This window comes from Sus scrofa, chromosome 14, assembly GCF_054392235.1.
Source record: "Sus scrofa isolate SSC_HxYL_T2T_F1_AM1 chromosome 14, Sscrofa_HxYL_maternal_Yorkshire_Landrace_v2.0, whole genome shotgun sequence".
NCBI classification, from domain to species: Eukaryota; Metazoa; Chordata; class Mammalia; order Artiodactyla; family Suidae; genus Sus; species Sus scrofa.
The window spans coordinates 110,946,884-110,959,045 of record NC_139396.1 but is presented as its reverse complement, the minus strand read 5'-3'; the positions used below and the strand labels follow the sequence as shown (position 1 = coordinate 110,959,045).

At 43.4% G+C, this 12,162-nt stretch overlaps 1 protein-coding gene across 7 annotated transcripts in view; it reads left to right on the top strand.

Moving 5' to 3' along the window:
• The window catches only part of PTPN20 (protein tyrosine phosphatase non-receptor type 20), a 113,676-nt gene that overhangs the window by 76,355 nt on the left and 25,159 nt on the right, over positions 1–12,162 (top strand). The window contains exon 14 of one of the 7 annotated variants that reach the window (XM_084996804.1): positions 5,913–6,046. The exons of the other annotated variants lie outside the window; for them this stretch is intronic. Coding sequence (XP_084852930.1) covers positions 5,913–5,939 — 27 coding nt within the window. The 3' untranslated portion in view covers positions 5,940–6,046. Of the gene's footprint in view, positions 1–5,912; positions 6,047–12,162 lie in introns of those variants that run through there. 7 annotated transcript variants of the gene reach the window in all.

Here is a 12,162-nt window from a genome sequence, read left to right as displayed (position 1 = left end):
GCAAACTGTGGTCTGCAGGCCAGATATGACCTATTGCCTGTTTTTGTAAATAGACTTTTATGGCCATTTATTTACATATTGTCTGTTGCTGCTTTTGTGCTACAATGGCAATGGCAAGGTTAGAAGTGCCAGAGATCACATGGCCCATAAAGTCTAAAATATTTATCATCTGGCCTTTTAAAGAAAAAGTTGCCTGACTTCTGTTATCTGTCTTTAATAGGAAAATATCTCTGAGTGACAGGGATATATAATATATATTTTATAAAGTGTATAAAATACTAAGATTAAACTTACCAAGAACTTGACCAGTTGATGCTCATATTCTAAATGAATAGTAAATGCATGAAAAGAACCAAGATATTTTTAAAAGGAAAAATTAATTGTGGGGAAGGGAGAGGGTTTGCCTTAGCAATAATCAAAGTATTATAGTCAGTAATTAAAACAATGTGTTACTACTGCAGAGATATATAAATGGATTAGTGGAATAAAATAGTCAAGAAATAGACTCTATAGACCCATATATATTTGTGAATATTTAATATATATTGTATGCTAAAGATAGCATTTCAAATCCAGGGCTTCAGAATATATGAAGCAAAAACTGGTAGAACTGAGAAGAATGGAAGGACAGAAAAATCTGCAACTGTAATTGGTTTCACCATTCCTTTCTCAGTAATTGGTAGACTAAGTGGACAGAAAATCAGTAAGGATATAAAAGATTTGAATAATACTATCAACTAGCTTGACCTAATTGACATTTATAGAACACTATAGCAGAATACACATTTTTTTTCAAGTTCATGTGGAACATTCATCAGATACTATATTTGGGGTTCAAAGTAAGTTTCAATATAATTGAAAGGAAAGAAACTATGTAAGTATGTTATGGAATTAGCTAGAAATCAATAATGTAAAAATATTTTTTAAATTCTAAAGTATTTGGAAATTTAACAATGATTCTAAAAATCTTATGGGTAAAAAAATAAATTAGAAACGTATTGAAATAAATGAGAATGAAACATACATCTAACTTGTGAGATGCAGTGACAAAGTTTAGGGGGAAAGGCAAACACTTGGTTTGGGCTATGCTGAATTTGTTATGCTTATGTCTCCAAGTGTCTGTACAGGTCTGATGTTAAAAGGACTCCTGAGGAGTTCCCATGTGGCTCAGTGGAAACAAACCCAACTAATATCCATGAGGATGCCGGTTTGATTCCTGGCCTCACTCAGTGGGTTAAGGATCTGGTGTTGCTGTGAACTGTGGTGTAGCTGCTATGGCTGTGGTGTAGTTGCCATGGTTATGGCTGTGGCCGGCAGCTGCAACTCCAATTTGACCCCTAGCCTGGGAACCTCTTCCATATGCCCCAGGTACGGCCCTAAAAAAAAAAAAAAAAAAAAAAAAAAAAAAAAATTCCTGAGCTGTAGATCTTGGAGGAGTTTGTCTTGAAGGTGGTGTTTGAAGGCATAGTAATGGATGAGCTCTTCCAAAGTGAGATGGAGGCCAAGGGCAGATCCCTGGGGAATGTCAAAATTCATTCCTGCCTTGACTACCCTTCATGGCCCAGCCTCAGAGCCATGGCTCATCCATGAAGCCTCCTCACACTCATCTCTCCCTCCTGATTCCTTCATCAGTGCTTCTCCCACTCTGTGCTGAAAGACCTTTTATTTACAAACAGATGGACCCCAAATTAGCCAGCAGGTATTTACAAACAGATGGACCCCAAATTAGCCATCAGGTATTCACTGGAAAGTGGTGGGCTAATTTGAGGACAGCAACTGGAACTGGATGAGTATGACCATTGCCTACCTCAGAAGTGAGTGCATGCAAGCAACATGTGATAATGAGGCCTGACAGGGATGGAGCAGCCTAGCTCTTAGTTACTCTAAAATCTGACCAGCCAAGACTCTTTTACAGAACAGAGTCCCACACTGAGGAGAAACCAGAATCAAAACTGAGCAGGACAGGGATAATAGGGATGAAGAAAAGAGAAGGTCCATTTAAAAGTGAGTGAGGGGAACAGCTGGAAAACCTACATAATGTTTTGAAATATGAGTCACAAGGGAGAAATTATAGTAGGCAAATGACTCTATGACCTAACAAGGTAGAAATAATCATTTAAAAATGAGGGAGAATGGATATAGTATGGGCAAAGGAATTTTGATTTTGGTAGTAACTGATGGAGTAGTATTGGATTATTATTTTGAGACTATTGTAATACTGGCAAATGAGTAATTATAGGATATTTGTCATCCTTTGTGTCCTTGTGAATGAGGACTCAATGTGAAAGAAAAGATACAGGTGTAATATAGAACAAGTAAAAACTTGATAGTTCTCAATTGAAAACAACAATATGTACTCAGGAAGTATTTAGATGTCAAATGGAGAGATAGTTAATAGATAAGTAATAGATATATTGGTAAATACATGATAGATGATAAGTAGGTAGTAGGTAGGTAGATAGATAGATGCTTTGTATCAACTTAAATGGCCTAGAAGCAGTGACCAACTTAGTAAAAATAAGCATCCCAAGTGCCCAGATATTGATTTATAAATCTTGCAAGAATGAAAGTGACATAAATATATTTTCAGGCAACAAAACTGGATTCATTTCCAGCAGAGTACCCTAAAGGAAATTCTAAAAATGAAAATGGGAGTTCCCGTCGTCATGGCTCAGTGATAATGAATCTGACTAGTATCCATGAGGATGCGGGTTTGGTCCCTGGCCTTTCTCAGTGAATTAAGGATCTGGTGTTGCTGTGGACTGTGGTATAAGTCACTGCAGATGTGGCTCGTATTGCTGTGGCTATGGTGCAGGCCAGCAGCTGTAGCTCAAATTTGACCCCTAGCCTGGGAACTTCCATATGCCGTGGGTATAGCGCTGCCCCCCCGCCCCCCAAAAAGGCCTAAAAAAACCCCCCAAAATACCAGAAAATAATCCCAGATAAGTTAAAAATGGAGTTAGGTGCAGAGAAAAGGTTAAATATTTTGTTGGTTTTAAAATACACATACTGAATTAAAATACATTATAACATTATTGTGTTGGTCAGGAGAGATATAAATAGATTTAAAATATTCTAAAGTTCTTGTACTATTCAAGAGGAGTACATTTAACAATTAATATTAGCTTTTGATAACTTTAAATGTGTCTTGTAGATTTTATTATAACTACTAAAAGAATAGGAAAGTGTGTAATTTCCAAATTAAGAGGAGGTAACACATATGCCAAGATAGGAAAGAAAAAGAAATATAGAAGATAGTGCAAATAAAAGGCATATGAAAAGAGAGTAGACTGAAGAAAGATAGCAGTAATTACAATAAGTGATTAGTGGATCAGATGCTCAAGGTAAGTGATGAATATCAAGAAATAAATCTAAAAATAAAACATAAAGCTTAAAATGGTATAAAGAAGGATGCAAACACTGGCCAAAAGAAAGCTGATGTAGTATGTTACTTTTAGACAAAATAGAATTCTGGCAAAAAGCATTACTAGAGAGTTTACCTGGAAATATATGACCATTCTCAATTTTCATACACCTAATAATAAGACTTTAAAATATATAAAACATATATACAAAATAAATTAAGCATATATATATATAAATAAAAAATTATAGATAGGCAAATACAAAATAATAATTAGAGGTTTAAACCTCTCTAGCAAATAATAGAACAAGCAGAAATCAGGAAGACTATAGGAAGAAGCAGCTATCTACAAGCCAAGGAGAGAGACCTCAGAAGAAACCAATACTGCCAACACCTTGATATCAGACTTTTACCCTTCAGAATTTTAAAATAATTTTCTGTTGTATAAATAAAAAAAAAGAAAAAATCAGTATAGAAGAACATGCTATACCCAACTAATCAGAGAACATACATAAAACACTGCACCCAACTACTGTAGAATTATGCTTTTTTTTTTTTAAAGCTTTCATGACACAAAATAACTCTCCCACCAAAAATGACTGTACTCAGGACCAAAAGCAAGTTTCAACTTATTCCAAAATCTTGAAATCATAAACAGTATGTTTTCTAAACCAAATGTAGCTATGCTAGAAATTAGTAACAGAATGATAACTGGAAAAGCCATATATATCTGAAACTTAAATGTATTTTTAAATAAATATTGGGACGAAGGAAAAGTAGTCAAAATAAGTTTGAACTGATGATGAAAGTAGTACAATTAAAAACATATGAAAAAAAAAGTTCTGTGAGAGTTAAAGGAATATTTAGAGGGGACTGTATAGACTTAAACACATGTTGGGAAAGAAAGGACAAAATTAGTAATAAATTATAATTAATTGGTTAATTATACCCAGAGAGCACCTTTGGAATATCTAACAGTATATTTTCTGCTCAGGATCACCACTGAGAGGTCAGCCATCCAGAACCAGTCCTCTCACAAACCCAACGTAGAAAAGGTGCTTTACAGGACAAACAGAAATGCATTCGTTAGCAGTATTTCCTTCTTTAGGAAAATGCATCTGAAGAGCACAGTACTGCAGTGTTAAAGTGCTTTTTTATAGGGAATTCTGCCGGTATGTAACATAAAATAAAGCAGAACATTAAAGCTACTTGCAGTAAAGGGCCAAATCAGAGACGCAGCATTGCAGTCTGAGGGTTATTGACCCCACAAATTAAAATGGTGTGTGGGTCCCTCAGTGACTGTTCCAGCTGGATTGCCATTGAGCACAGGGGCAAGTTGGCGCCTGGGATGCCTGAGCTGCCATACTTATGGGAGCAGTTCTAATGCCCTCTCAGGGGAGATAATGTCTGTGGCCGCTGGTCCTGACTGCTGCCTCCAGAGCTAAGTGATGGCATTTGTGCACAGTGGCCGCCCCCTAGCATCTCAGGTCAGGTTCTGTGTGGGAGAACCATCAGGGGATAGAGACTGCCAGGTTCCATTCAGAGCCAAGGACTGTGAGTAAGGGATTTGTAAGGGGAGCCCGGGGTTGAGCAGGGTTGCTCACATTTTCTCTGGCTGTAGACCTTCAGGGAGCTTAGGTTGAAGGTGGGTAGATAGAACAATAAGTTGTAATAAAACAAGTCAAATACAGCAGTGTAATAAGAACGAAGAACCTAGGAATACACTTTGGTTGGGGTTCATCAGTGGTTTTAGTGAGAAGAGGCCCCTGCTCATCATGGTAATGAGGAGGCCAGGAGCCGGCTCTGCCCCTGTGGCCAGGGAGGTCCATGAGGGGCAGGAACCTGAGAGGGCAAGGAGATGCTCCAGAATGAATGACTGGGTAATGCTGGGAGACAGGCTGGGAAAACCTCAATAGATCTGGGGGCTGAGGAGGCTGCTTTTGCTATGGTCTGGCCTGACTGAGAATTCCACTCCTGGAGAATCACAAACATACACATTGAGCACTCTCTCCCTTTTACTCTCATTCTCACGCTCCCTGGTCACCCACACCCAGATGCACTGACAGTCAGGCGGGTGTGACTCCTGGCATGTCTACACTTACCCTACCACACACATTTCTTCTGAGTAGGGCAGGCGGGGACAGTGTCATATTCTACTCTTAGCCCCCTCCTTGAAATAGGTGTAGACTTGTGAAGATAATATACTATTTTCATTCTTGCTCCTAGACTCTTAGATTGTACTACTACAGCAAACAACATTCTGTAATTGTTTTTTTGTTTGTTTGCTTCTTTTTTAGGGCTGCACTCGAGGCATATGGAAGTTCCCTAGCTGAGGGCTGAATTGGAGCTGCAGCTGCTGGCCTTCACCACAGCCACAGCAACTACACCACAGCTCACAGCAACGCCGGATCCTTAACCCACTGATCAAGGCCAGGGATGGAACCTGAGTCCTCATGGATACCAGCAGGATTTGTTACCACTGAGCCATATCGGGAACTCCAACATTCTGTAATCATTAATTGATGACTTTCCCATGAACTTGCTGTAGGCTTGCCTGTGCTTTACTCTGCTTTGAGCCACTATTACCTAGCATGATGCCTAAATAGAATAGGTCCTCTGTAAAAGACGAATGGAGAATGAATGAACAGAGAAACTGATTACTCATCTATCATATCATATAAGGTCAGTATTTTGGAGTATTGTTCATACAGTAGGCATTGGTTTGTGGCATGAACATGCTATCCTGAAATGCTTAGGTATATTCTGCAGAAACCTGTCCAATAAGACTCCAAAAGAAAAGGGTTCTTGAATCAAAGAAGTTTGGGAAAGACTGCATTCCACGTGCTTCTGTTGGAGTTGCCTAGTGCACATTAGTATATTAGCATCTGCTGGATTTAGAGGAGGACTTGCATGTAGAAAATGCCATCCCTCTCTCAGCTTCTGGTATGAAATTATGACTGTAGGAAGAAGGGTTAGTGAATTAAATATCAGAATGTGAGAGCAAATTTGTTTTTGTCTCTTCCATGAATTTATAGAAACTCCGTTTCATTGATTAGAGTTCATCTTCCAATGGTTTTTCCAGGATCAGCTTGTGAATTCTGTATTCCCTGATGCCTGGTGTATTTGAAAATGTCTTTATCATACATGATGTTTGGTTCTGTATAACATTCACCCGTCATTCTTTTCTCACTTGGAGGGTTTTGCAGGCCTGGTAGACATTGACAGACATTTTGTAGATATTTATGTAGTTTCTCATAACACTGAATACTGTTATGGAGGAACTTGGGTTGAAAACCTAATTCTCACACAAGCAGATGGGAAGCACATTTTACATGAAGTTTCATTTACCTCATTAATGGCCAAACCAGCAGGAAGACAAAAGGGTTGGGTTGGATTAATGAGCAAGAAAGTTTTCCCCAAGCACCATCAGCTCCCTTTTAAACTCCTTTTGTTCTCCTATTACTTTCCTTCCTCCCTCCCTCCCTTTCTTCCTTCCTTCTTTCTTTCTCCTTTAATTCTTGTTTTGTGGAATCATAGTTTTCATCTTGTCAGTATTCTTCAGCCTCTGGTTGTATGTTTCCTCCCCTCTGGTGTCTTGAATCATTTCCATGGTTATTCCTCTCCACTCTGCAGGAAGCCCTTCTCTCTACAGCCAACACTGAAGTGTGGTGTTGGTGCTGAGTCAGGGTCCACAGCTTGGGCTTGGCTCTGCGAATCTAAGCACATTTTCACCAATACTGTCCTCTGTGTATGTCCCTGCTCCTTAATTTCAAGTACTTCATATTTTTGCATGGATGAATGAATGACAGTACTTTGTTTTCAGGATTCATTTTCCTGGTGTTTTGGTGAAGCAGGTTGGAGAAACAGAGTGAATAAGTAGCCTCGTATTGTCACGGAGAGCCCTCAGGAATTTTCCTTTTTCTGTGGAGTGAAAGGAGACACTTTGCATTTTCATGATACAGTGCAGACAACTAGATTTCTTAAGTTGAAAGTATTTAATATTCAGACCATCATTCCAAAGAGGCATGCTGGTAACAATGAGTAGAAAATCACCATCCTGACCCATAAGGCATTTTGGGAAATCTCTGTTAAGGGAATCCTTCCGAATTTGGGAATTGTTTTTGCTTAGCTGCTTCTGTTGATAACAGGTAAACCAAAGGTTACTGGCTAAAAATAAAATAAGTCACAGTGTGGGTCAACCCCAGGCTCTGCTCTCCACGTGTGCAGCTGCTCAGCTAAGTTAAAACCCCTCACCCAGTGTGTTCTGGAGCTGGAGCAGGTGTTGATGGTAGATTCAGAGCCAAGTTCATCCTGAAACCTGACTAGACATGACTCACTTACTGAATCAAACAGAAGCCAGAGAGACAGAGGGAGAACAAGAAGAGAAAGAGACAGGGCTCGAGTCAAAGTAGGGGCTCACCCGACTCCTTCATAAGACAGCCACAAGGTGTAGCACACTGTTCACACTGGCCCTGCTTGTGTGTACTTGGCCTTGCAGTGGCCCAGTACATGGTGTCCTCTTGTGGTTGTGGTCTGTATGTGTGTTCCTCCTGTGATGGGAAGTAAAATCATGGCCATTCCCTTAAGTATGGCTGTTCATCTATCCACAGATAGTAGTGAGACTGTGAGGCTCATTTCACATGATGACTTTCCCTGGGCCAGAGATATTTGGATCCATCTAGAAGACAAGTCATCCTTCTCAAGGATGTGTTGAGAAGGAAGGGTGGGTACTGAGCCCTGTGGGACCTGGTTGCTGGGATCAGCTTTCATGGGTCACTTTCTTGGTCCTGTACCAACTTTTTTTCTAAGCCAGGGTCCCCTCAGACAGGACAGGTCAGCACTGGGCTGGGCTAAGAACAGAAACATCTCCTCTCAGGAGTTCCTGTCGTGGCTCAGTGGTTAACAATTCTAAGACCACGAGGTTGCGGGTTTGATCCCTGGCCTTGCTCAGTGGGTTAAGGATCAGGCATTGCCGTGAGCTGAGGTGTAGGTTGCAGACGTGGCTCAGATCCCACGTTGCTGTGGCTCTGTAGTAGGCCAGCGGCTACAGCTCCAATTAGACCCCTAGCCTGGAAACCTCTGTATGCCACGCGGGGTGCGGCCCTAAAAAGGAAAAAAAGACCAAAAAAAAAAAAAAAGAAAGAAAAGAAACATTTCCTCTCAGAACTGTTTTTCTCTAATTTTCCATGTGATTTTCCTCTTACAAAAAAAACCCATCACACCTGAGAAAAGACAAAAAAAAAGAAAAAAAAAGAAAAAAACAGACCACAATATTAAAACTTTACAGTTGGGGTAATAATTGCATTATTTACCTTTGGATTAACCTTGGTGAAACATATTTCCAACGTCACCATTTTCCTTTTGTTTTGCCAGTGCTTAATGTGTTTTCTGGCACGCAGACACATTAGTTAAATGAGCGACTACATACATGATGTAAGAAGGGGAAGCAGGGCGAGTTCATCCTAACTCTAAACATTAGTTGAATGCCTGTTCTTTGCATGATGGGTCAGGGAGAGCGGCGCCAGCAGCCTGGGACATGAGGGCTGGGCCTCCCTGCTGAGCAGTATCACTGTGCACAGTGGGGAATCCCATCATTACCCTCAGTGAGCGGGAGAGTAGTTGGTTCTTGCTGGAGCCCAGGACTCTTTTTTTTTTTTTTTAAGTTTTTTTTTTGTCTTTTTTTTTTTTTTTTTTTTTTTTTTTTTTTTGCTATTTCTTGGGCCGCTCCTGCGGCATATGGAGGTTCCCAGGCTAGGGGCTTAATCGGGGCTGCAGCCACCGGCCTACGCCAGAGCCACAGCAACGCAGGATCCGAGCCGAGTCTGCGACCTACACCACAGCTCACGGCAACGCTGGATCGTTAACCCACTGAGCAAGGGCAGGGACCGAACCCGCAACCTCATGGTTCCTAGTCGGATTCGTTAACCACTGCACCACGATGGGAACTCCCGAGCCCAGGACTCTTAAGTCACAGCCAGAGCTGGCTTTAGCCATGCTCTAGCCCTCCACCCTTGCTTGGCTCCCTGCTGGGGCTCAGGCTTCCCCTGTTTTTCTGCTTGGATCTGGAGCTGACAGTGAGCCTCTTGTTGAACAGAAACATGGATACCCTGGCACTTCCGGTGTGAGCCCATTGTCCACTTGCCAGCATCCCTGCCCCTACCCCAGAGCCCACGGAACCCAGAGCACCTACTCTTTGGGTCTGGAGGCGTCTCTGGGACCGGAAGCCCCACATTCTCACTCCTTCCCCCAACCCTGGCTATTTACCTCTGTTCCCTGTCGAGACTGGTCCAGGGTTCCAAGCAGTTCCGGCGGTGGGTGAGGGGAATCTGCAGGTGAGCTCTGAGAGGGGGGGATGCGACCCATCAGAGAGGGAAGGTGGGAGGCCGTCAGGTCAGGTCTTGCCTCAGTCCTTCAGGACCACCTCTAAATGGTTTCCTGCCACGAAAGCCTGTCCATCTTGTCATCCCCCCACTACAGGGCACCCACACGCCCACACCAGCAGTTATTGTGCCTGCCCGTTTTGGAGAGCCTGTCACCTCTAATGAAGTTACTCTGCTCAAAGCCTGGCATGGCTCCCCACCACGTGACCAGTAAGGTTAAGCCTCCCGGGTCGGCCAACTGTGAAATCCTCTCCCCTGGCACAGCCTTCTGCCTCCCAGGGAAGGAAACCAGTGGAGAGGAGCCCTCACATCTAGGTCTGGAAGGGGGGAAACTGGCAAACGAAGTCTGCTCTGAGGTCACCGGGTCAGCCTCTGGGACAAACAGACCTTGCTTATCTTGAGCCCAGTGGCCGAGGTGGGGAAAGGCTGCAGGGGCCCCAGGCCAGAAAGAGCTGCCCACGGGGCCCCCAGCTTAGGAGACTGGTGCTTGAGTCAAAGAATCTCCATGAACCAAGGCCATGCTCAGACTCTCACGGTGACTGGAACAGAAGGCCAATAGCTTAAAAGGCTTGGAGACAGCTCTGGCACACGGGGAGCCCTGAGCCCACTGGGGCCACCTCCACCTGGAGGGTCTCCATGGAGGCATCGCTGTGGTGTGAGGTGCGGCGCCCTGGCCTGGCCTCCCCCTTCTCTGGCCCTCTCGTGGAGCCGCGCACACTGCTGGCACTCAGCAGATCATAAATCACCGTCCCGCAATGCCTTCAGCTGGGATAACTCCACAGCTGGAGGAATTTTCTTTTTTCCCCCCAAACTTAACACATCATAAAACACAGCCGTTAAGGGAATGAGAACAACTAGGAGGTGTTTTTGCCTCAGAGGCTCCGTTCTAGGAAATCTTGGAAGGTGAGGTTTAGTCTCTGATACGTCCCCATTCCCGGTCAGCCTCACCCACAAGCATGGGAATGGCCATTTCCATGGGTCCCCAGGCACTTTCGAACTGGCTTGCTGGCTGCCCGGGCAAGGCCTGCCAGACTAGGCCAGGTCTTGGGCAGAAAAAGGCCATGGCTCTCTCTCCAGGGCCGTCTTGGGTATGTGACAGGTAGGCTTGCTATAAGCAAGTACAAGTTTGTCCTGGGTCTTCTGAGCTTTCAGAGTTTGTCAGCCCGTGAGCCTGCACTCAGCCAGCCAAAGTCAAGGCTGAGTCCAGAGGTGGGCTGAGAGGGGCCTGGTTAATGGTTGGTCAAGGGAGGAGTCTTTGCCAAGCCACAGCTTCCATTTCTTATTAGATTAAGATTTTCCAATATGGACATTATAGACTTCACTTTCATGTATTCATTCATTTACTCACTTTTTCCTTTTTTTTCTTTTGTGCGGTAAATATTATTGAGCATTTCTAAGTGTCAGGGGCAACCTAAGAAGCAGAAGTAGATGGGTGCCTGCTCCCACAGGACTTTCCAACCCTTACAGTGTCTAGGCTTTAAGAATGGCATGATGACTATTTGAGGCCATGAGGGGTCTGAACAAAGAGGGTGCCAGGAGAATGTATGACAGAGCAGGTGGACCTGTTCTCAGGGCTCAGGGCCAGTGCCATGGGAGCAGTGGTGTTTGAGCTGAGATCTGCAGGGTGAGTGAGAGTTACTTTGCTAAGGGCAAGACCAAGTGTACCAAACAGCAGAGACAGAGCTGCCTGCACAGGGCCCTGGTGTTAGGGAGCAAGCTGTGTCTGGGGAACTGAAAGAAGACCAGCATGGCTGGGCTGGCCCAGCGAGTGTGGAGGGCAAGACTTGAGGGCGGGCAGGGGCTGGGCTCAGGGGCTCAGCTGGGGATTGTAGGCCATACAAGAGTTCCTCCTGGAAAATAGGGTAGGGTCATCTGCTTGGAGCATGTGGGCAAAGGAAGAGTTAGGAGGAGAGGTTAGAAATAGTCACCTTGGAGGGCAGGAGAGCAAGTTGACAAGAAAGATATGGTAGGTGTGAAATGCAGGACATCGAAAATATTGAAAAATGGGTCCATTCATGGAGAGCACTTTGCTTCTCTTTCTTTCATGTATACCTCCATGTATATGTGCATCTCAAACTTCATATATATATGGTTCTATGTAGATATATATAGTTATGTACATTAGGTTTTAGATATATTAAGATTATAATCTTCAGATATATGTATTTCTTCAGTTGAAGGATATAGCGTGAGAGAAGGTGCAGAGGTGAAAAACGTTGCCTGGTGTCCAGGAAACTGCAAGCTGATCAGCTTGACTGGAGCCAAGGGTGAGGGGCAGGGCTGGCTTTGCTGATGTCCCCCGGGGTGACTAAAGAGAGGAGCAGATGGGACATATTAGCTTCTCTGAACAAAGGTCACCTTAATTGGAGGCTGGGGATGATTGCATAGGTGCTGGTCCAGCTCATGTGAGCTAATGTG